The 25,214-nt window shown below is 46.2% G+C and overlaps 1 protein-coding gene across 1 annotated transcript in view; it reads right to left on the minus strand.

Moving 5' to 3' along the window:
- Positions 1 to 13,240, minus strand: part of SCARA3 (scavenger receptor class A member 3) — a 65,818-nt gene extending 52,578 nt beyond the window's left edge. Inside the window, exon 1 of the mRNA XM_042446992.1 lies at positions 12,544 to 13,240. Within this exon, the coding sequence (XP_042302926.1) occupies positions 12,544 to 12,550 (7 nt within the window). The 5' untranslated portion in view covers positions 12,551 to 13,240. The remainder of the gene's footprint in view (positions 1 to 12,543) is intronic.
- Positions 13,241 to 25,214: the final 11,974 nt, after the last annotated feature.

Raw genomic sequence — 25,214 nt, forward strand, 5'->3', positions numbered from 1 at the left:
GCTTTGGTCATGGGTGTGATGATTTGAGAGTGTGGATGTGGGATCTGAGTTTTGCAAGTTGCCCTGGCTTTGATGTGGCCAAGAGTGTGACCATGGGGTTTGGTTTTTTTAAATTTGGGGTTGCTTTTGGTCATGGGTGGTGAGATTGAGAGTGTGGGATTGGGATCTGAGTTTTTGCAGTCTGGCCTGGCTTTGATGTGGGCCATAGAGAGTGTGCCATGGGGTTGGTTTTTTTTAAATTTGGGGTTTGCTTTGGTCATGGGGTGTGATGATTTGAGAGTGTGAGATGTGGGATCTGAGTTTTGCAAGTCTGGCCTGGCTTTGATGTGGGCCATAGATGTGTCCCGGGGTTGGTTTTTTAAATTTGGGGTTGCTTTGGTCATGGGTGTGATGATTTGAGAGTGTGGGATGTGGGGTGTGAGTCTTGGCAAGTCTGGCCTTGATTTGATGTGGGCCAAGAGTGTGACCATGGGGTTTGCTTTTTAAGATTAGGGGTTCTTTGGTCATGGGTGTGATGATTGTGAGAGTGGGAGATGTGGGGTGTGAGTCTTGCAAGTCTGGCCTGATTTGATGGTGGGCCATGAGTGGTGACCATGGGGTTTGCGTTTTTAGATTTTGGGGTTCTTGGGTCATGGGTGTGATGATTGAGAGGTGTGGGATGGGGGGTGTGAGGTCTGCAAGTCTGGCCTTGATTTGATGTGGGCATAGAGTGTGACCAGGGGTTGCTTTTTTAGATTTGGGGTTCTTTGGTCATGGTGTGATGATTTGAGAGTGTGGGATGTGGGGGTGTGAGTCTTGCAAGTCTGGCCTTGATTTGATGTGGGCCATAGAGTGTGACCATGGGGTTGCTTTTTTAGATTTGGGGTTCTTGGTCATGGTGTGATGATTTGAGAGTGGTGGGTGTGGGGGGTGTGAGTCTTGCAGGTCTGGCCTTGATTTGATGTGGGGCCATAGAGTGTGACCATGGGGTTGCTTTTTTAGATTGGGGTTCCTTGGTCATGGGTGTGAGAGTTTGGAGAGTGTGGGAATGTGGGGTGTGAGTCTTGCAAGTCTGGCCTTGATTTTGATGTGGGCCATAGAGTGTGACCATGGGGTTGCTTTTTTAGATTTGGGGTTCTTTGGTCATGGGTGTGAGATTTGAGAGTGTGGGATGTGGGTGTGAGTCTTGCAAGTTCTGGCCTTGATTTGATGTGGGCCATAGAGTGTGGACCATGGGGTTGCTTTTTAGATTAGGGGTTCTTTGGTCATGGGTGTTGATTTTGAGAGTGTGGGATGTGGGGGTGGTGAGTCTTGCAAGTCTGGCCTTGATTTGATGTGGGCCATAGAGTTGACATGGGGTTGCTTTTTTAGATTTGGGGTTCTTTGGTCATGGGTGTGATGATTTGAGAGTGTGGGATGTGGGATCGGAGTTTTGCAAGTCTGGCCTTGATGGATGGGGCCATAGAGTGTGACCATGGGTTGCTTTTTTAGATTGGGTTGTTTCTTGGTCATGGGTGTGATGATTGGAGAGTGTGGGGTGTGGGGTGTGAGTTTTGCAAGTCTGGCCTTGATTTGATGTGGGCCATAGAGTGTGACCATGGGGTTGCTTTTTTAGATTTGGGGTTCTTTGGTCATGGGTGTGATATTTGAGAGTGTGGGGTGTGGGGTGTGGTTTGCAAGTCTGGCCTTGAATTGATGTGGCCATAGATTGTGACCATGGGGTTGCTTTTTTAGATTTGGGGTTGCTTTGGTCATGGGTGTGATGATTTGAGAGTGGTGGGTGTGGGATCTGAGTTTTGCAAGTCTGCCCTTGATTTGATGTGGGCCATAGAGTGGTGACCATGGGGTTGCTTTTTTAGATTTGGGGTTCTTTGGTCATGGGTGTGATGATTTGAGAGTTGGGGTGTGGGATCTGAGTCTTTGCAAGTCTGGCTTGATTTGATGTGGGGCCATAGTGTGTGACCAATGGGGTTTGCTTTTTTAGATTTGGGGTTTTGGGTCATGGGTGTGATGATTTGAGAGTGTGGGATGTGGGTGTGAGTCTTGCAAGTCTGGCCTTGATTTGAGTGGGCCATAGAGTGTGACCAGGGGTTGCTTTTTTAGATTTGGGGTTCTTTGGTCATGGGTGTGATGATTTGAGAGTGTGGGATGTGGGGTGTGAGTTTTGCAAGTCTGGCCTTGATTTGATGCGGGCCATAGAGGTGACCATGGGGTGCTTTGGTCATGGGTGTGATGATTTGAGAGTGTGGGGTGTGAGTTTGCATTTTGGCCTTGAATTGATGCGGGCCAGAGAGGTGTACCATGGGGTTGCTTTGGTCATGGCTGTGATGATTTGAGAGCTCCTCCTCCTCCTCCTCGCCTCACTCTGAGAGCCAGAACCATCAAAGAAGAAAAAAAAAACCTTTTTTCTTTATCCTTTAGAATGGGCCGACCATGGGGTTTGCATGTTTCAGATTTGGGGTTTCTGGCCTTGGGGTTGAGTTCTGGGGTGGTATGGTCATGGGTGTGATGATGAGAGTGTGGGTGTGGGGTGTGAGTTTTGAAAGTCTGGCCTTGATGATGTGGGCCATAAGAGTGTGACCATGGGGTTGCTTTTTTAGATTTGGGGTTTGCTTTTGGTCATGGGTGTGAGGATTTGGAGTGTGGGGTGTGGGGTGTGAGTTTTTGCAAGTCTGGCTTGATTTGATGCGGGCCATAGAGTGTGACCATGGGGTTGCTTTGGTCATGGTGTGATGATTTGAGAGTGTGGGTGTAGGGTGTGAGTTTTGAAAGTCTGGCCTTGATTTGATGTGGGCCATAAGTGTGACCATGGGGTTGCTTTGGTCAGGGGTGTGATGATTTGAGAGTGTGGGGGTGTTGAGTTTTGCAGTCTGGCCTTGATTTGATGCGGGCCATAGAGTGTGACCATGGGGTTGCTTTGGTCATGGGTGTGATGATTGAGAGTGTGGGGTGTGAGTTTTGCAAGTCTGGCCTTGATTTGATGCGGGCCATAGAGTGTGACCATGGGGTTGCTTTGGTCATGGGGTGTGATGATTTGAGAGTGTGGGGTGTGGGGTGTGAGTTTTGAAAGTCTGGACTTGAATTGATGTGGGCCCATAGAGTGTGACCAGGGGTTGCTTTTTTAGATTTGGGGGTTCCTTGGTCATGGGTGTGAATGATGTGAGAGTGGGGGGTGTGGGGTGTGAGTTTTGCATTTTGGCCTTGATTTGATGCGGCCATAGAGTGTGACCATGGGGTTGCTTTTTTAGATTGGGGTTCCTTGGTCATGGGTGTGATGATTGAGAGTGGGGTGGGGGTGTGAGTTTTTGCAAGTCTGGCCTTGATTTGATGTGGGCCATAGAGTGTGACCATGGGGTTGCTTTTTTAGATTTGGGGTTGCTTTGGTCAGGGGTGTGATGAGTTGAAAGTGTGGGGTGTGGGGTGTGAGTTTTGCAAGTCTGGCCTGAATTGATGTGGGCCATAGAGTGGTGACCATGGGGTGCTTTTTGATTTGGGGTTGCTGCTTTGGTCATGGGTGTGATGATTTGATAGTGTGGGGTGTGGGGTTTGAGTTTTGCAAGTCTGGCCTTGATTTGATGCGGGCCATAAGAGTGTGACCATGGGGTTGGCTTGGTAGGGGTGTGATGATTTGAGAGTGTGGGGTGTGAGTTTTGCAAGTTTGGGCCTGATTGATGCGGGCAGAGAGTGGTGACCATGGGGTTTGCTTTGGCCATGGCTGTGATGATTTGGAGAGTGTGGGGTGTGAGTTTGGCAAGTCTGGGCCTTGATTTGATGGCGGCCATAGAGTGTGACCATGGGGTTGCTTTGGTCATGGTGTGAGATGTTGAGAGTGTGGGTGTAGGGTGTGAGTTTTGAAAGTCTGGCCTTGATTGATGTGGGCCATAGAGTGTGACCATGGGGTTTGCTTTGGTCATGGGTGTGATGATTTGAGAGTGTGGGACTGAGTTTTGCAAGTCTGGCCTGATTTGATGCGGGCCATAGAGTGTGACCATGGGGTTGCTTTTTTAGATTTGGGGTTCTTTGTCATGGGTGTGATGATTGAGAGTGTGGGGGTGTGGGTGTGAGTTTTAAGTTTGGCCTTGAATTGATGCGGGCCATACAGTGGTGACCATGGGGTTGCTTGGCCATGGCTGTGATGATTGAGAGTGTGGGGGTGGGGAGTTTGAAAGTTTGGCCTTGAATGATGCGGGCCGAGAGTGGTGACCATGGGGTTTGCTTTTTTAGATTTGGGTTCTTTGTCATGGGTGTGATGATTTGAGAGTGTGGGTTGGTGGGGTGTGAGTTTGAAAGTCGGGCCTTGATTTGATGTGGGCCAAGAGTGTGCCCATGGGGTTGGTTTTTTAGATTTGGGGGTTCTTTGGTCATGGGTTTGATGCCAGAGAGTGTCACCTTGGGGTTGGTTGCTTTGCTCATGGCTGTGATGATTGAGAGCTCCCCCTCCTCCTGCCTGTCTCGAGATGCCAGAACCATCAAGATAAGAAAAAACTTTTTCTTTTACCTTTAGAAAGTTTAGAATGGACCTGCCAGTCCATTGTTAAGCTCTTTAGTGCTCAGGCAACTGTATTGTAGGGTACTTAGCTAATAGGCCTCTATTGTGCCTTTGTTTTGAACTTGCAGGTTCAGTCTGAGGTCTTGGAACGCATTAGTTATTTTCAATGGGAAAAGCGTTTCGGGTACGAAATTTTCGGCTACGAAGAAATAGCGGAACGAATTAATTTCGTAACCCGGGGTACCAGTGTATCCTTTTTTGCCTAGGAATCTGGATGCCGCTGGCCTCCATCAGCTCCAGATTGCTGGCCAATGGCTGGGGATGATAGGAGTGGCAGTGGCAGGAGGAACAGCACCACTCTATTCTGCTTTGGCCAGACTTCACCTGGAATCCTGCCTCCAGTTCTGGGCGCCACTATTCAAGAAGAATGTGGACAACCTGGAGCATGTCCAGAGGAGGACGACCAAAATGTTGAAGGGTCTGGAAACCACAAAGCTCTATGAAGGAGCAGGGAAGAATTCAAAGATATAGCCATGTTAATCTATGCAAAGGGATCTTGCAGAACCTTTGAGACTAACTGAAAGAAAGAGGCTGGGAGCATGAGATTTCACAGACTTGAGTCTACTTCTTCAGATGCACCTTGACCCTCCCCTCCATGCATCATGCTACCAGCTTTCTTCTACTCCATGCATCTGAAGAACTGGACTCAAGTCTACAAAAGCTAGTGCTGCTAGCCTCCTTTCACTCCATTAATCTGAGGAAGTAGACCTAAGTCTATGAAAGCTCATGCTATTATCTTTCTTCCCCTCCATGCATCTGAAGAAGTAGATCAAGTCTATGAAAGCTCATGCCACCAGCTCTGGAGTTTATCAAACGGGAGGAATTTCTCTTAAATTCAAATGAAAAGAAAATGGGGCCAGAACGCATTCACTTAAAGTCGCTAGTTTCGCGCAATTACGTGAATACGTATTGCATTCGAACTGGCTCCCCATTGCCTGAAAATAGCATGCCATTGCCCCAATTTGCGTGTGGCAGCCTATCACGCAATAAAGTCAAACCTCATGATTGCGTTCAGATTGCCATTGGATTATACTTCCAATTCCCCTTGTCTGATAAACTCCTCTCTCTTTCAGTTAATCTCAAAGGTGCCACAGAGGGAGGTATTGTGCCCAAAAGGTAAACCAAAGGCTCCCTTGTTGCAAGACTGCAGAGCTCACTTTGAATAACTGGACCCCATTATTACTAAATCCCTAACTTGGAGTTACAACCAAATCAGGCTAAACAAAGGCTTCAAGTCAGGCCTTTGTTGACGCCAGGAGCCCAAACTAGCAATTGTCTCATTTCCAAATGAGAAGCCATCTCTTTATTTTGACCCCTTTCAAAAAACCACCATACATCATAAGTACAGAGTAGCAGGACTATCATCTCTCAGAAATGCAAGATCCCACAATTATGGCCTAGATGTGGGACTGCTGGGGGCTTAATACCAAGATGCACCCTTGAGGATTTGGACAAAGATGGGGTAAACAGAGTGAGCCTGCCATTCCTGACGCTTCAAGGGCGTCTCTTCTGTCTTCCTCTGGGCATCAAAAGCTGCCCCTCATCACTAAGACCTCATCTGCACTGCAAGAATAAAACAGTTTTATGCTGCTTTAGTTCCCATGGCTCAGTGCTATGGAATCCTGGGATTTGTAGTTTGTCATGGCACTAGAGTTCTCTGACAGAGATGGCTAACTATCTCATAAAATGACAAATCCCAGAATTCCACAGCACTGAGCCATGGCAGTGAAACTGGATTATTTCTGCAGAGCAGATGCTGTCAATGAAAAGTATGGTGTGGAGAGGTGTGTGACGCATGGAAAAGCTTAATGCAAAGTCTCTTCAAGATGACACTTGTTGCATCCACACTGCAGAAATAATGCAGTTGGACACCGCTTTAACTGCTACGGCTGAATGCTAGGGAATCCTGGGATTTGTAGTTTGCTGTGGCACCAGAGTTCTCTGGCAGAAAGGACTAAATATCTCACAAAACTACATGTTTCAGAATTCTATAGCATTGAGCCATAGCGGTTAAAGTGGTGTCAAACTGCACTAATTCTGCAGCACAGATGCAGCCTTGTTGGCAAGGTGGAACCACGCTCTTTAACTTCCCAAGCAAACCAGGGTCAAGATGCCACTGCCTAGTTCCAAGGGATACTTTGGGACAGAATAATTACATCACAACAAGCATCTTCCACCATCGACTTGTTATTATTATTATTATGCTGCCTTCTTCCAAAAAGGTGGCTCACAAATAAAGGTGGCTCTCAAAATGCCCAACTGGGCAGCCTCTAGATGCCTGTAACTGCAGGACCCATCATCCTCCACTCATTGTGGCCCTGGATGAGAGTTGTAATCCATCCCATAAGACAGGCCTGGGACAGGGCCTTCATAGTGGCTGCCCCTCAGCAGTGGAATCCCCTCCTTTGGGAGGCTGGAACGGCTCCCTCCTTGCAGCCCTTCTCTGGGATGGCCTTTGACAAACTGAAGGCTTTGAAGGAAAGGGCTTTGAATGGGGCGAGGTTGTATTTCTAAATGGACTCCTTTTAACCTTATTATTATTATTATTATGCTCTTTATTGTTTTCAGTTTGTTGTTGTTATGTGCCTTCAAGTCATTTCATAGAATCACCTTCCCAGTAGGGCCCTCCGTTCTGGCAGTCAAGGTCTGCTGTCCCAGCCCAGGATTTCCTCTGCCCCATCTCGGATTCACCCCTTTTCACTCGCTGCCCCTCACTCCTGGAACCTTCTTCCCCCGCAAGACACAAGGGCCCTTATCACTTCTCTAACCAGCTTCAAAACGGAGCTGAAGACCATCCTGTTCAGAGAAGCCTTCCCAGGCATTGCATAACTGTCACTTGCTATTTGATGTTCTTTTGTGTCCTATTTTATTGAATCATTTCCTGTATTGCTATGTATTTTATATGTATTATCCTACTAGAGAGGCCCCTTCCCCACCACCTTTCCCTTCTCCTTTTGTGTTGTGTCTTTTTATATTGTAAGCCTGAGGGCAGGGAACCGTCCAATTAAAAAGATTGTATGTACAGCACTGTGTAAATTTACAGCGCTTTATAAATAAAGGTTAATAATAATAATAATAATAATAATAATAATAGAATTATGGAGTTGGAAGAGATTCTATGTGTCAGCGCAACTGCTGGGGTCCAACAACCACTGTCAGCAACTCCAACGAGTCCTGGGGTTAAATCAGACCCTTGTAGCAGAGCTGGCAATTTCCAGAAGCCAAAGTGTGGCTCCAAAGTCCAAGTTGGGATGACAGCAACTGGATGTCTTCCAGGAACTGCAGCAATGCAGGAACCTCCGGGGACACACAGCAAACCGATGCTATAGCTTCTTCTGATAAACCACCAGAGAAACTAAGTCTCCCAAAGTGCTCTTTATTAACAGTGCTATTATACAAAACCAGATCTCTAAAACTCCAAACCATACCAATCCAACTCCTACTACAAACCCACAAGCTATCCCTTGCAACCCCTGGGCTTATATAGTCTCCAGACCATGTGGTCTCCCAAACCCAGTGAGCTCCTGTGTGTGTAACCATGACAAGTGTCCCCTGTGCAATCCAGCCAGGTGGTTTCATCATCCATGGCTACTTGCACCTAGACACTAAAGTGTCCTTGAGCCAATGAGCATCAGCTGTGCTAATCAACCTTGTCCTTCTGCTGAAATGCTCATGGTCAAACACACACACATCAAGCATTTCCCTGTGTGCTGTGTTTTAACCCTTCAAATCCCTGACAATATGATTCTATGAAATGACTTGAAGGCACACAACAACAACAAACTGAAAACAACAACAACAATATAATTTCCAACTTATGGAGACCCTTAGGCAGTGGTTCTCAACCTTCCCAATGCTGCAACCTTTTAATACAGTTCCCCGTATTGTGGTGACCCCCAACTATAAAATTAACCCATGCTTCTTCATTAATAAGTGTTTTCTGATGGTCTTAGGCAACCCCTGTGAAAGGGTCATTCTACCCCGACCCACAGGTGGAGAGCCACTGCCCCAAGGCAATACTATCAGGGGGCTTTTATTGGCAAGTTTCTTTGGGACTTTTCCCCCTCCATGGCCATCCTCCGAGGCTGAGAGAGTGTGACTTGGCCAAGGTCACTCAGTGGGTTATATGTTTTGAATTGTTTTTGTTTTATAGAGGGGTATAGTGGTTCGAGTGTTAGGCTATGACTCTGGAGACCAGGGTTTGAATCCCCACTTTGCCATGGAAACCCACTGGCTGACGTTGGGCGAGTCACACTCTCTCAGCCTCAGAGGAAGGCAAAGGCAAGCCTCCCCCTCTGGATGCTGAGACGCTGGAGCGTGTCCAGAGGAGGGTGACCAAAATGGTGAAGGGCCTGGAAACCATGAAGCCCTATGGGGAGAGACATAGGAGTTTATCAGATGGAGGGAAATTGGGAATTTAAACAGTGATTAACCCAAGAAAAATTGCACAATTGACATTAAAACGTGACCAAAATGAGATTAAGACAAGAGCCATTATCCTGTGAATAACCAGGGAATAGCCAAGCAATAAACAGCAAAGGAAAATCCCGTGAATGATTTGCTGCTGTTTCTTGCCTGGTTATTCATGGGTTAATAACACTTTAATCACCTCAGCATTGTCTGAAAACCATTAGCGCAATTGCATGATAATAATGGGTTATTCATGGAATAATATCGCTTTGAACACGATGTCATGTGAAAACCATTAGCACGATTGCGGGATTATAACGGGTTAATCACTGTTTACACTTCCAGTTGTTCCCCATGTGATAAACTCCATAGAGAGCTGGGAGTGTTTAGCCTGGAGAAGAGAAGGTTAAGGGGTGATATTTGAAGGGGTGTCACATTAAGGATGGAGCAAACTTGTTTTCTGCTGCTCCAGAGAATAGGACCCAATGGAGCAATGGATGCAAGCTCCAGGAAAAGAGATTCCAGCTCAACATTAGGAGGAACTTCCTGACAATAAGGGCTGTTCAACAATGGAAGACATTCCTCTGCTTAAAGACCTTCCTTGATGGTCTTTAAGCAGAGGCTGTCAGAAGTGCTTTGAATGTGAGTTCCTGCATGGCAGGAATGGATTGGACTGGATGGCCCTTCTTGGGGTATCTTCCAACTCTAGGATTCAATGACTCCATGATTCTTAGATTCTATGATAATGCTAGAGGCTATGAGAAATCTCCTTCACTCACCCACAGGCCCATCATCCACCAAGCCTAGTATTGGAACTGCCAATTTAGGATCATTGGGGTCTCCAGCCTTGTGCCTGAGAGCCAGGGAGGACTCAAGACGTCATTCGTGCAAAGAACATATTTTCCAGTTTGGAATTCAAGAGAGAAAGCAACTGTGGCTGGAGGGAGAGGAAATGAGGGGATTGCTCTTCTCACAATCGGAAAGAATTGGGTATTAATAAAGTTGACATTTAAGAGCTCATATTTGCACCAAAGCGTAGTTAGAGAACAATGATATATGGTTACTTAATGCTAATCTGGTAAAAGGATTAGACTGCTACGATTTATAGGACCAAGGATGATATATACAGAAATGCCACTCAGTTGTAATATATATAAAAGGAAATGTATTGTAAAGAGGCGGAATGGATTACAAATATAATACAGCATTAGAAGAAATGAAATGGCGTGGCTCATAATATAAGGATGAACCCAACGTCGATGTGAAAAATATAAACAGAAAAGACAGAGGTGGGATAAGGAGTGTTTTAATCTAGCTGACTTGCTCCTAGGAGGAAGATGGAAGCAAAGCGGAGCGGAGGGTGAACCCTGGAGCCACAAAGACTAGGAGTGAAGGAGGAAGCTAAGTAAATAAGAAGGACCTACTGGAGTCCTTTGCAAGCTGCATCAACAAATGCATTGATGCGCAAGCCATTGCTTCACTAGAGTCATAGGGCCTTATCACACAGGAGGGAAGCACCCAAATCCAGTGGATAAACAAAGTTTAAATCAGGGAATATCCTGCAAAAGCGGGATTGTTTTCAGACATGTCGGGCTAATTGAGCATTAACGTGACATTAACTTGGGCAGAAAGTTGCAAAATTGCACCGCTTTTTATTTTCGGGAAAATCCCCAGAGTAAAAAGCAGTGCAATTTTGCCCACTTTCTGCACAAGTCGCAAAATATGCCGCTTTTTACTTGTGGCAAAATCCCCAAAGCAAAAAGCAATGCGGTTATGTCCACTTTCTGCATGGGTTAATGTCGCATTAATGCTCAATTAGCCCGACGTCTGAAAACAATCCCGCAAAAGTGGGATATCCCTGGAATCTGAACCCTGTTTATCCACAGGATTTGGGCACTTTGCCTCCCGTGTGATAAGGTCCCAAGCATTGGAAGCGCTCCTCAGAGGAAATCTGCACTAGAAACCATGCAGGAAATCCAGCGAGAGCATCCCCAGAAGCAAGTAGCTGTCCAGCCTCTTTTGGAAGAGAAAGAGACCCCTCCGCCTTCGAAGGCTACTGGCTCCATTGCCGAACTGCTCAAGACGTTCCTCCTAATGTTCAGTCGAAATCTGCCCTCCTGTTACTGAAGACCACAGTCGATCCAGTCTTCCCTTCTGGGGCAGCATGAGATCTGCAGAGAGCCCTTTGCTCTTGCCTGGAGCTGAGTCTCCCAAAACTGGAGACTGTTCACCTTCTTCTCCCTTCTTCTTCTGCAGAAATAATCCAGGTTGACACCTCTTGAATTGCCATGGCTCAATGCTATGGAATCCTGGGATTTGTAGTTTGTTGTAGCACCCGAGCTCCCTGACAGAGAAGGCTCAGTGTCTCACAAAGCTACAAATCCCAGGAGTCCATAGCATTGAGCCATGGCATTAACACAGTGTCAACCTGGACACAGCCTAACTGAGCAAAAGCTGTTGCAGCGTAAGTTTTCACAGACTTGGTTTATTTCCTCAGATGTGTGGAAGGCTGCATCTGCACTGGAGAATTAATGCAGTTCGACATCACTTTAACTGCCATGGCTTCATCCTACAGAATCCTGGGATTTGTAGTTTGGTGATATACCAGCACACTCTGGCAGATAGGCTGAAGACCTGAGATAGACGAGTGGCTCCCTGATCTGTTTCTTGTTTCTATGATGCATCTACAGTGCAGAAAAAAATGCAGTTTGACACTACTTCAAGTGCTGTAGCTCCATCCTGTGGAATCCTGGGGTTTGTAGTTTTATAGTCTTTTGTCTCCTCCACCAAAGAGTGCTGGGTACCTCACCAAACTACAAATCCCAGGATTCCACAGGATGGAGCGACATCGTTCTTTCTACAGTGTAGATGCACAACAAGTATAGGAATGCTTCTGCTGAAACTTCTTTCTCTCAGGAATCATATATCCGAGGGTAGCTGTGTTGGCCATTTAGCAAAGCGCAATGACAGCCAAAGTCCACAAAACAGTGATACTTTTATGAGGCCAACCAAAATGCAATGCACAAAATCCTCAAAACCATGATATCTTTCTAGGGTCAACCCAATGGCGATCCACAAAATCTACAAAACAGTGATCCCTTTCTGGGGGCAACCAAAATCCATTGCATTGATCTGCATTTGGGTTGGCCTCCATAAAGGTATCACTGTTTTGTGGGTTTTGGCAAGTTTTTGTTCTTTGGCTCAGTGAGTCTCAAGGGTGCCACAAGACCAGTGGTTCCCAACCTTCCTAATGCCACAACCCTTTAAGACAGTTCCTCATGTTGTGGTGACCCCCAACCATAAAATTGTGGTGTCTTGGTTCCTAAGACCATCAGAAATATGTGTTTTCTGATGGTCTTAGGCGACCCCTGTGAAAGGGTTGTTCGACCCCCAAAGGGGTCAAGACCCACAGGTTGAGAACCGCTGCACAAGATCTTTTGCATATTAGAAATCCCCCATCTTCTCTGCTGGCACTCTTCCCTTCCATGGATGCCCACCTTAACCTCCAAAAGCTAGCAAGATGTTGTCTCCAGGCGTCCCTTCTTCTGAAAGGGGGGTCCCCTCTCTGTCAGCCTCCCCTGAAGCCCCAAAAGGAGGAAACTCACCTTTCATGATCCTGTTGCCAACTCTCCAGCTGCGGCCTGGGCTAAGTGCTACCTGGGGGGGCAAAGTACCCTCCTTAGAGCACCAGCCGGCTCCAGGGCTGGTGCCAGATGCCTCTTCTCAGGGCAAGAGGGTTCTCCAAAGCTTGCGCTGCAACCTGACCCATCTTGACCATGCACAACGTGCCCAGGCTTTAGGGCTTTAGCAAAGAGGGCATCCTTTGGTCCTGGCTCTTTCCACTCTGGAGGGTGTGGGGGCCTTTCCTTTGGACCTGAGGCACACTCAAGTGGCCACGCTCTATGCGCTTTCAGTGCACCATCTCCAGCACCACCAAAGCCGACTGCGCACACCTTTCCTGGAGCATCCTTTGCCTGCCCAGGTCTGGCTCTTCAGGAGTTCGCCTGCAAGCTGCCCTTCTTCTCTCCTCCTCCTCCTTCTCCACTCCTCCTTTCCTCCTTCCTTCCCTCTTGGATTTTGGGCCAGAGCCCAAGCAAACTTCCTAGAGCTCTCCTAAGAGGGCCAGTGTGTGGGTCCCCTCTGTGGCAGCCTCTCTGGCCCAAAGATGCCCCTTTTCCCCTGGCAGGGCACTGCTCTCCAAGCTGGGAGTGTGGGCAGCAGCGGGGTCCCTTTTCCTTGCCCTGTTTGCGTCCGAAGGAGAAGGAGGGAGGATGTTTTTTGGGCCTCTGCCCAAACTGCCTGCGCCTCCTTTCCCTCCCGGCTCCCAGCCCTAATTGCAAACAAATGGCCTTCTCTTGCAAGTTGCAGCCCTGCGAGAAGGAAAGGCAAAGAGGAGGAGGAGGAGGAAGAGGAGGAGGAGGGATGACAGGGAAGGCAAATGCCCTGGAACACACATCTGAGGAAGGAGACTTGGGCCTCATTCCCAATATGTTTTAAACCAGTTCACAAATCGGTTTAAATAACTCTGGTTCACACTTGAACTGAATCGCTGGATCGTGGGCAGATGCTAGACCCACTTAACCTGTGTCTTTCTGACAGATTCCCCCCCCCCCCGGTCTGTTGGGCAAGTGTGAACCAGATGAGGATTGGCATCGATTTCAATAATCACCTGTGAATCGATTCAAAATCATTTCACCATTCCCACTATGTTTTAAGGGAGGGTAGCATTTAAATCTGATTTGAAGTTCTCATTTGCCACCGTTACGGATCAAAATGGTGGCACTTCCATTTACTCAGCGGTGGCTGCGCGATCTGAATCAATCTGATAACACATTCACACTATTCGAGATGCAGATCGTTGCAGGTCTTAAAAAAGAAAAAGAACTGGTAAGGGATCCAGTGCCAAATGCACCAGTTTAAATGGGCTTTTTGGTGCCCCCCCTCAAACTGCACAGAGGCAACTTGGTGCCTGTGTGAACGACCCTGTAACAACCAGGTTTCCACACCGGGTTATTTCGTAGTGTGAATGAGGAGAGCTGTGCGCCGCGTGGAAACTTGTTTCTTGCAAGTAGAACCCAACAATTCAGTCCCTGCCTGCCCTCAGGAGAGGCAGGGAACAAGCTTGTTTCACCAGCCTAGATGACACCTTTTCAGGTATTTGAGGATGGCTGTGTCATACCACCTGCCAGTCTTCCCTTCTCCTGGCTGAACATACCCAGCTCCCTAAAGTCGCATCCGCACTACAGAAATAATCCAGTTTGACACCACTTTAACTGCCATGACTCCATGCTGTGGAATTCTGGGAACTGTGGTTAGTTGTGGTACCAGAATGCTCTCTGACAGAGAAGGCTAAAGGTCTCATAAAACTACAGTTCCCAGAACTCCATAGCATTGAACCATGGCTGTTAAAGTGGTATCAAACTGGATTATTTCTGCAGTGCAGATGCAGCCGCAGAGGAGGGAAGTGGAGGGAAGAAGATGGAGTGCTGCTCTTCCCAACAGGCTCAAGCAAAAGCAAGCTGCTGCATCCTCTCCTAGCTTCTCTTCTCTTCTCTTTCTCATTAATCACCTTTGCCATCAGGGGTAGCCATGTTGGCCTTATTATGACAAAGTATAATAAGCCCCCAAACCCCCAAACAGTGATAGCTTTATTAGGACAGTTAAAATGCACAAAACATGTGTGCATGCGTCAACGTGACAGTGGATACATTTGGCTAATTTGTGGAATAAATCCTTTTAAAACATGCAACCTGAGACTCAGGTTCATAGGATGTTTCCAGTTTATGGGATGTTTCCTTCTGCTTTTAAACTCTTGACATGTACCTGCAAACACTTATATGCAGATGGGAATGACATTTTAACCTTAAATCTATTTGGGGTAGGCTTTTATTTTGCAATCATGTTTTGCTTAAGTTCCTGGAAAAGGTCGTGCATTTTTACAAAATGAATTAAAAAGTTGTCGGGCAGCCAGCATTTCTGGAACAATTTGAGAACAAGCTCATACTCTAAAAACAAACTGTCACATCGTAAGCCTTAGGGATGTGCGCGTGTGTAATGTGGAAATCCTTATTGGATTCTTCAGCCCCCTCATCGACTCTGTGAACTGTTTTTACAGCTTTGTGGCTAAGAAGGCTGGAGGAAGAATCTGGCCTCTCCAAGAAAGTCCCGTCATTTGCATGCCAGTTAATACAGGGTTTGCTCAAACCTCCCTGTCCTTCATTGAAGCTTTTATGGGTTGTACATCTTGCCATGTTAACTTCACTCATCATGTGAGATCACAAAAACCTTTTGCTTTGACCAAGGATACTTTTAAGAATGCCATACCACTTTAAAATTGTCCTCTTCAGCCTGTTAAGTATAAGTTTAAGAATTTCCCTCTCTGTATTTCCCCCCTTATAGTTTTAACATTAAAGAACAAGATCTGTCAGGGGCTTGTATGAAGGCAGCAAGGGAGAGGTCCTTCTTGGTGGACACTCTCATACTTTGAATCTCCCTTTCAAGGAAGGCCAAGATGGATTTTTGTGGGTTTTCTGGGCTATGTGGCCATGTTCTAGAAGACCATGTGGGCACATAGCTTGAAAAACCCACAAAAATCTATGGCTTCACAAGGCCAAGATGGATCCATCCTTGCTCACCCACTCCTGGCAAGCAGAATCATAGAATCCTAAAGAGACCACAAAGGCCATCCAGTCCAACCCCATTCTGCCATGCAGGAAATCTCAGTCAAAGCAAGGTTCTTAGATATCTGTGCTAAAAAGCCCTAAGGGAGGCACTAGCGAAAGCTAAGTCCCAAACTCCAGATTCCAGGATTCCACAGGACATGAAGTCATGGTCATTAAAGTGGGACTAAACTGTTACCATGATGCCATCTGGATGTACTCCTGGTGCTTGCTGGAGACAACAGACAGCAGCTGGGCTGGATGAAACCTTGGCCAGACTCAAACGTTTGAACACAGCCCCTTTTCATCATCTAAATCTCTGTTATCCATCGCCAACTGGATCAATAGAGGGCTGAAGAGGAGAATGGGCCTGTTGTCCGTGGGCCGTGGCAGACAGTCAGACAGGTTCAGAGGGAGACAAGACCTGATGCCACCATCCTCCCACCTTTGCTGAGCTTCCAAGCACGGAAAAGCAAAGAAGTAGGCGGCAGTGTGTGGAATTCCTCACAGCCGTGCGGTTGCTGCACCTTCCTTGGTGTGATACTCCGGCACAGACTCCAGTGACACTAAACACCAAGAGAGGAAGCCAATACACCAGAGGACAGGGTCATAATTCAAAATGACCTTAACGGATTGGAGAGCTGGGCCTCAATTAACAAAATCAATTTCAACAGCCTTATCCCAAAGCCTGGCTCTCTGCACTCCATCTCTTTTCTGATATCAAATTGATATGAAAAAAGACTGGTAGCCAATCTTTGGGGTTAAACAAACCGGCTTGAAGCACTGGCATGGGAGTGCCCTGTGGACATGGTGTTTTGACACCGCATGCCCTGATGCCGTGCCCAACTACATGACGGGGGCATTACGCTGCTCCATTGGCACAGTGTTTAGACATGCTGCACCAAAGGAGTGCCAAAAACCCATGGAGGCAGTGGAAAGGGCACCTTTTTGCCGGCACTAAAAGGAGCAGCATTTCGCCATTCTTTTTTGCGCTGGCAAAGTGCCGGATTGCTCATTTGTTTGCTTTCAGGGTCTATTCTTTCTTGTGGAAGTTGTCCAGGTGTTTGTGGATTTCAATGTCTTCCCTGTGCATTTGGACCTGATAGTTGTTGGTATGGTCCAGAATTTCAGTGTTTTCAAACAGAGTGAAGTCAAAGGCTTTCACGGCCGGCATCCATAGATTTTTGTGGGTTTTTTGGGCTATGCGGCCATGTTCTAGAAGGGTTTCTTCCTGAAGTTTTTCCAGCATCTGTGGCTTTCAGTTATGCGCGGCCCCGAGTGTCCCCTTCCCGTTCCCATAACGGGGGGAGAAATATGTGCGATAAACTTCTTAGGCTAAAGTCACTTAACTTGAGTCTACATCACTGAAGACTCCACCTTAATTCCAAAACTGCCCTGGGAAACATTTCCCCCTATAAATATACCTGTTCAGGTATCCCAATTTGGTTTTGTTTTGAGGTCAGATAGGCACTCTCTGGGTATCTCACCTGACTCACATTGAGGATGGAGCAAGCTTGTTTTCTGCTGCCCCAGAGACTAGAACATGAAACAATGGATGCAAGCTCCAGGAAAAGAGATTCCTCCTCAACATTAGGAGGAACCTCCTGAGAGTAAGAGTCAGAAACCTGATTCCAGAAGCAGAGGTTCCAACTGAAGGGCATTTCATGAGAGAAAAGTGGCTCAGCACACGCTGCTAGTGAATCTGAGTTGGCCAGCAACTGGGTGAGAGTCATAGAATCAGACTTGGAAGAGACCCCCAAAAGGGCCATCCAGTCCAACCCCATTCTGCCATGCAGGAACTCACAACCAAAGCACCCCAAACAGATGGTCATCTAGTCTCTGTTTAAAGACCTCCAAAGGAGGAGACTCTAGCACACTCCCAGGCAGCATCTTCCATGTCAAACAGCTTTTACTTTCAGGAAGTTCTTCCCAATGTTGAGGTGCAATCTCTTTTCCTGGAGCTTGCATCCATTGATCCATGCCCTATTCTCTAGAGCAGCAGAAATCAAGCTTGTTCCCTCCTCAATATGACCTCCCTTCAAATATTTAAACAGGGCTCTCATATCACCTCTTAACATTCTCCTCTCCAGCTAAACATCCCCAGCTCCCTAAGTCGTTCCTCATAGGGCTTCATGGTTTCCAGACCTTTCACAATTTTGGTCACCCTCTTCTGGACACATGGCTCCAGTTTCTCAACATCCTTTTTGAATTGTGGGGCCCAGAACTGGACACTGTACAGAACTGCACAAATTATAGGCCTTACTATCACTCTGCCTTTGCAGCTAAACAAGTGGGCTGATATAGGCACAGACTCTCATGCTAAATTCAGCATCACTACTCAGGACATATCCAGACCGATGGGAAAGTCCCAGATTTGGTTCCTGTTCTTTCCAATTTTATGCTCTTGTTGTGTGCCTTCAAGTTGTTTCTGGAGGAAGGCTTAGCACAGGGTTTTCTTGGTGAGGTTTGTTCAGAGGAGGTTTTAAATCAATGGTCTAAAAACCCAATAAGATAAATAGGTAATAGCATGAAAAGAAGAGAACAGGGTAATTTGTTAGGTCACAGTCAGAGAAAAGTGGGAGGCCATTTTGAGAGGGGTGTGTGTGTGTGTGCGTGTGTGTGTGTGCGCGCGCGTGCAAAGCGGAATTTAACGTTGTTGTGTCTTTATGTTTGTATGTGCTTTTTAAAAAATGATTAATAAATATTATTTAAGAAAACAGAGCAATGTTTTTAAACAGCTTGTTTAATTACTTTAAAATGTTTGAATTATCAGTTTTTAGCTGCCTCTTGTTCTCGGCTCTTTTAATGGGAGCAAAGAAGGCATGAAATAATTTTAAAAATAACAAGGTTTCTGCATGTATTCTTCTATCTATTTTTCTTTTCTTTCTCTCTTTCTTTGTTATCTCTTCATTCCTGCTATTGTGTGTGTGTGTTTTGGTGCTATGTTCGTTTTCGCTATAAATTAACTTCAATTAAAAATTATTTAATAATAATAATAATAATAATAATAATAATACACCAATGAAGTCCAAGGAAACACGTCTGCTTTTCTGCTTTGCACCAACAGAAAGGCATGCTGGGATAGCGATGGCCACTGTTGACAGTGGGCTGCACTGGTCCAGAGAAATGGGCCAAAAGGAACAGAACAGGACAGCTCACCAAAGAAGTAGCAAAGAAGAGAAAGACTGGGCCAAAGATTGCATTTCTGCCATTGGCAACGAATGGGACACACTCCAAGACTCCCCTCTTCCTCTGAAGACCCTCAAAAAGCTAGATAGGGAAATGAGAGGTCCCAGCATCCCCACTCCATCTGATAGTCCTGATGAGGAATCTCTACCAAAGACAAGAAGCCACCATCAGAACAAAATTCAGGGAAGGAGGAGGATATCACACGGGACGGGAGGCTCTCCATTTCGAAAGAGAAGATAGCAAAGTCATTTCAAAAATTCATGCAATTATGCGATTATTTATCACAGCTTAAATTCGCTATAAAGGCCTCCCCAAACGCAACCCAGATTCTGTGCAAAGTAAGCCATCACATCGGTGGGTTCTTAATTGCGCATGGGCACCCCTGCGCATGCTCAGTGAGACTCCAGATGACTGGAGCATAGCATATTTAGGCAACTGAGAGAGAGGAACCAAGGAACCCCACAATTTACAAAAGAGGTTGGAGGGGGGCGGGAAGAAGGCTTGAAAGACCATGCTCTATTCATGTTAAAATGAGCATATATTCACTCTTGTCCCATTAAAACGTGAATACAGTGTGCCCGTGTTATACGCTGCTTTGAGCTTATGTGCAAAGCTGTGTAGAGCCGTGCAGGAGTGCACAGGGCGCAAGGGGAGGCATGTCCCATTTGAATGAATGGGGCGTGTGCCCATAGCGTGTGTGCGCCGCCGCACCATTGCACTTCCGCACTGCTGTGTGCACGAGCCCCATTCACTTGAATGGGGCTCGAGCATACGTGATATTTGGCTTACGCGGGGGGTCTCCCCCGTGTAAGTCAAGGGCACACTGTATAATGGTTATCCAATAGCTCCCGGTCCATGCCTCTGAATTAGCAGGCAGCAGCCCCCCCCCCCCAGCAATGCTGAAGGAGGACAAGCGGAAGCAAAATGGAAGCGGAATTGCAGCGTGGCTTCATGGGAACCCCCCCTTCCGGATTGGACCAAAGGAGCCATGCACATCACACCAAACAACAGCGCACTGAGTGCAAAGTTGCCTAAGAATAGGGTTTGTGACTTCGCTAGTTCACCAAATTTACTTAACTGTGAATTGACGCATGATTGCGTTCGGACTGCCAGCGATCGCCTGTGCAATAATGTGAACACGCATGATTGTGTTCAGGATGACACTGGATTATACTTCCAATTTAAGTCATGTGATAAACTCCAGAGTGGTTCCCTATAGGAAAAGGGGTCAGGCAAGGCTGCATTGTATCACCTTACTTGTTTAACTTATACTGTATGCTGAAAATGTCTTAAGAAAAGCAGAATTAGGATCAGAAAAAGGAGGAGTGAAGATTGGAGGAAGCAACATTAACATTCACTTAAGATGTGCGGTCAAAGACACCATAAGATTAGCAGAAAACATTCAGGAATTGGAACAGTTAATAAAGAGGAAAGTGCCAAGGCAGGTCTGATGCTGAACGTAAAGAAAAGAAAAATAATGACCCCAGAAGAAATCCCCAAATTCCATCTAGACAAGGAGGAAATGGAAATAGTGGAAGGATTCCCACATCTAGGATCAAACACTGACCAGATTGGAGACTGCAGTCAAGAAAGAAGAAGCAGCAGCAGCCTAGGAATGGGAAGGGCAGCTATGAAAGAACTGGAAAAGATCCTGGGGAGCAAAGAGCCCTAAAAAGCCAGACTGGTCCGGGCCACTGTACTCCCCATCATCCCCATGTAAGGATGGGAGAGCTGACAGTGAAGGAAGCAGACAGAAGGAAAAGCAACTCCTTTGAAATGTGGGGCTGGAGAAGAGGGCCTAGGATGACCCCATGGACAGCCAAGAAGACAAACAAATGGGTTCTCGAACAGATCAGACCAGGGCTCTCCTTGGAAGCAAAGAGGGTCAAGCTGAAACTAAGGCACTTTGGCCACATCATGAGAAGGCATGGGTCACTAAGAAAAACAACAATGCTAGGAAAGGTAGAAGAAAGAGGGGAAGACCACAGACCAGATGGATGGACTCAGGGAGGTTTTTATGGGCAAGGGCTTATTGTAAGATCTGGGCAAGACTGCAATGGAAGATAGGGAGTTGGAGATGTCCTTTGAGGAAAGGATGGTGGCTGCTTGTTACAGTATGCAAGCTGCAAAGAAATGGGCTGCTGTCATTTGCTCTGGGGATCAAGAGAGTATGCCTGTACTGCCCCCTGCTGTCCAGTTTGGGAATTGCCGGAGGACATGCAAGTGTCCCTTCACACATGCCCACTTGGGCATACAGGTATAAAGCAGCACTGTTGTTGTTGTTGTTGATGATGATGATGTTGTTGTGTGCCTTGAAATGGTTTCTGACTTATAATGGCGACCCTATTATGGGGTTTTCTTGGGAAGAATTGTTCAGAAGAGGTTTGCCATTGCCTTCCTCTAAGGTTGAACCAGTGTGACTTGCCCAAGGTCACCCAGTGGGTTTCATGGCCAAACTGGGAATCGAACCCTGGTCTCCAGAGCCACGAAAGCCAGCATGGCACATTGGTTTGAGTGTTGGCCACCTGCCGGAGGCGCTTTGATTGTGAGTTCCTGCATGGCAGAATGGGGTTGGACTGGATGGCTCTTGGGTCTCTTCCAACTCTAGGATTCTATGAGTCTATGGCTTTGAAGACCAGGGTTCAATTCCCAGCTTGGCCATGAAACCCACTGGGGTATCTTGAACAAGTCACACTGTCTCAACCTCAGGGTGAGGTCATGGCAAACCTCCTCTGAACAAATCTTGCCTAGGAAACCCTGTTATATGGTCACCATAAGTTGGAAATGACTTGAAGGCAGAGAACAACAATAGCAACAAAACTCCTGGGTCCTAGTCCACCAGTCAAACCACTGTGCCACACTGCCTCTTTGTAACCTTTGGTAAGTCGATATGTTCCTTCTTTAATAGAAATGTTGCTGTCAGTAGCAGAAATAATGTGGACAGAAGAAGAGGATCCTAGAATCCTAGGCCCCATTCCCACTTACATTTAAACTGGTTTGCGATTCGCCTTCACTCCTTGTCGGTGAATCGATCCCAAAAGGTCTGTCAATCCCACAATGAAAGTGGATCTTTTCGTTATTTCCTTGTAATCACTTCTTTTTTGGCACAATTGTCATCCCAACTAGTTTGTGCCACTCCAAAATGCATGTCAATCATCTGCGCATCATCGGTGACTTAAAGATTTGATTCACTGGTTTTGCAACTACTTGCCTCACTGAGCTGCCGTCGGCCCAGTCACCCAACTTGCCACCCGAGTAACTGCAAGTAATTGCAGAATCAATGAATTGAATCTTCTATCAATTTGAAAAAAATCATGCGCCCATAGTTCACACCAGAAGCCCAAAAGCAGTGCTGGGGGGGGGGGTGGGGGAGGAAGTTGGATTACCAAAAACGCGGAGGGATGGTCACACACCCCTTTGCCATGAGTCCCTTTCCTCCAGAATGATGCAATTCAGATCTGTTGTTTTCACTTGTTGAACATGCTTCGGAATTGATTCTTTTCAAAAGAACTGCCAAAGAATTAGTGTCAGGAAAGAGCGCGGGGAGGGGGGGTTGCGTTTGCCTCTCTTCATCATGATTGAACCCAATCACAGTAGGATCAGAACCAATTCGCCCAGCGACGCAAACCCCAGAAGGAGCTCTGTTTCGGAGCTCCTTCTTACACTGTGGAAAGGGCGCTCTAGCCACCCTCGCACGGCGCAAAGACGTCATGTCTGCGCCACCTCATTTGGAGGCGGCGCGATCGTGACGTCGTAATGGTGGCGACCATGTGGAACAGCCGCCACCATTTTGTACGGACTCAGTCTGTGCTAGGGTTAGGGGCGTCTGGAAGAGACACCCCTTTCTAACCCTAGCACAGAATGAGTCCGTCCTAGGGTTCCCGTCTGTAACGGGGCATAGTTACAACCTTTTTGATTTCGAAGAAGATCAGCTTCCGAAATGGCATTGCTTTCCCACAGGTCCGCCACATCGGATACATTGAGCCCCATTCCTTTTCGCATTGCCAACATAAATTGCTGCGCTTAGTGTAATCTTTCTGGTGTTAAATATCATTGAGGGAAAAAATATTATAGTAGTTTTCTATGATTTATTGGCTATAGGTATAGTTCAATCTCTTTTCCCAGGTATATTCCCACTGGTCTAATTCAATTACAAAACCAAAATTTTGGGACCATCTGATTGTATTTTCTTTGACGATTTCTTACTTTGTATTGATCTTAAGAATACATTTATACAATCTTGCTAGCAGAGCATCCTTGTTTGACACTATCTCCTGTTCTAGAGCTGAATCAGGATTTCCAATACCATATTGTTTCTTATCCATTAGGAAACGCTCTCTCAAATGTCTACAGAAGAACCATGTGAATTCATAGCCCTGATCGTTGAGATCTTCACCAGTGAATGGGGTTGGACTGGATCAGGGCCCTTCCTGGGGTCTCTTCCAACTCTACGATTCTATGATTCTTATCTTATAATCGGTTCTATCTATTTCAATTGTGTCTTTACAGGTGATCCAAGTTGCATCCTTTTCTGGGTTATATTTAAAGAAAGCCTCATGGATGGATGCCCAGAGGGGGATTTTTTGACATATCTGCTTTTTATATTCCTTCCAAACTCTTATTAAGGGGTATCTTGCAAAGTGATTATTAAAGCCTTGTTTTACTTTGGCCTTATCATAGAATAGATAGACATGCCAGCCAAATCTCAGGTTCACACTCTCTAAATTTAATAGTTCTTCGTCTTTTAGAAAAAGCCAATCTTTCATCCAAGTTAAACAGGCTGCTTCGAAGATTCGGAATGGCAAGCCCACCCCTCTCTTTTGCATCCTGAAGGTGCTTCATTTTTATCCTCGCTTTCCTTGCCTTCCATTCAAATTTTGAGTTCCCTCTTTGCCATTCTTTAAATGAGGAGTAGGCAACCTTTTTGAGCTGGGGGCCGGGTTGCTGTCCCTCAGACAACTGGGGGGCCGAAGCCGGGGGGGAGCTTCCACCCTCCGGGGGCAGGACAGCGTGCCAGGGGTGGAGCTTCCATCCTCCAGGGCGGAGCTGCATGCCGGGGGTGGAGCTTCCACCGAAGCCCCGCAGGGAGGAGGAGGCGTGTGCCCGCCCTCTCCTCCTCGGTCCCTTCCTTCGGCCGAATGGCAGCGGCGGTGGCAGGACCGAGCTGGGGCCAGTCTTGCCACCTCGCCGGGCCAGATCCGGCCTGTGGGCCGGGGTTGCCGACCCCTGTTTTAAATGCTACAGTGGTACCCCGGGTTACGAAATTAATTCGTTCCGCGGCGCCCTTCGTAACCCGAAATCTTTCTTAACCCGAAAAAGCCATAGGCGCTAGCGCTGGAAGCCGTGATTTCGTGCGAAAAAGCGCCGAAAAGCACCAAAAAATTTTTTCGTAAGCCGAAAAAAAAAACATAACCCGGAACAGTTTTTTCCGATGGAATTTTTTCGTATCCCGGAAATTTCGTAACGCGGTGCTTTCGTATCCCGGGGTACCACTGTATTTCCTTTTTAATAACTGGAATTGTTTGACATTAAAAAAAGAGAGATTTTGGTAATATTTATTTTTATCACAACAATTCTGCCCATAAGGGATAACTCAGATTTTTCCAGTTTTCTGAATCTTTTTTAATGTTGTGCCACAATATCTCATAAATATTAACAAATAATTCAGAGTTTTTGTTTGTAACACAAATGTCTAAGTATTTTACTTTTTGACTCAAATTAAATCCAGTAATTGATTCCAGCTCCGTTATTTCAGACGAAGTCATATTTCTAGTTATTATTGCTGTTTTATCCTTGTTTATTTTCAGTACCAAAATTAATTCAAATTCGTTAGTAGTTCTTGAGAGCCATGAATAGGATCACTAAGAGTTACCAACAAATCATCGGCAAATGGCCTTATTTTATGCTCAGTTCCTTTTACTTTTATCCTCTTGACATTTGTTTCTTATACATTTTGAAGCAAGACCTCCATAATTAATACAAAAAGCAGAGGTGACGAGGGGCATCCCTGTCTTGTGCCTCTGCAAATGTTTATCAGATCAGTTCTTTCACCATTTATGTGCAATCTAGCCTGTTGTTTCTGATATATAGCTTTCACCCGTCCCAAAAGTCTGTCACCCAATCCTAATTCTTCCATAACACAAAATAGTAATTTCCAAGATGTATTATCGAAGGCCTTTCAATATCCAGAAAAAGAAGCTGCCATTTTTCATCACTATGGACCTCATGGTATTCAGTCAGATCAATGTAATTATGTCTGATGTTATCTTTAATGAATCTTTTGAGTATAAATCCCCTTTAGTCTCTATGTATTACCGATATTCTTATTTTTTATTCTTTCCGCAAGAATACTCACGAAAAGTTTGTTGTCATTATTTAACAAAGAAATTGGCCTATAATGCTTGACTTGTGTTAGGTCTCTCTTTCTT

The sequence above is a fragment of the Sceloporus undulatus genome, chromosome 1 (assembly GCF_019175285.1).
Source record: "Sceloporus undulatus isolate JIND9_A2432 ecotype Alabama chromosome 1, SceUnd_v1.1, whole genome shotgun sequence".
NCBI lineage: Eukaryota > Metazoa > Chordata > Lepidosauria > Squamata > Phrynosomatidae > Sceloporus > Sceloporus undulatus.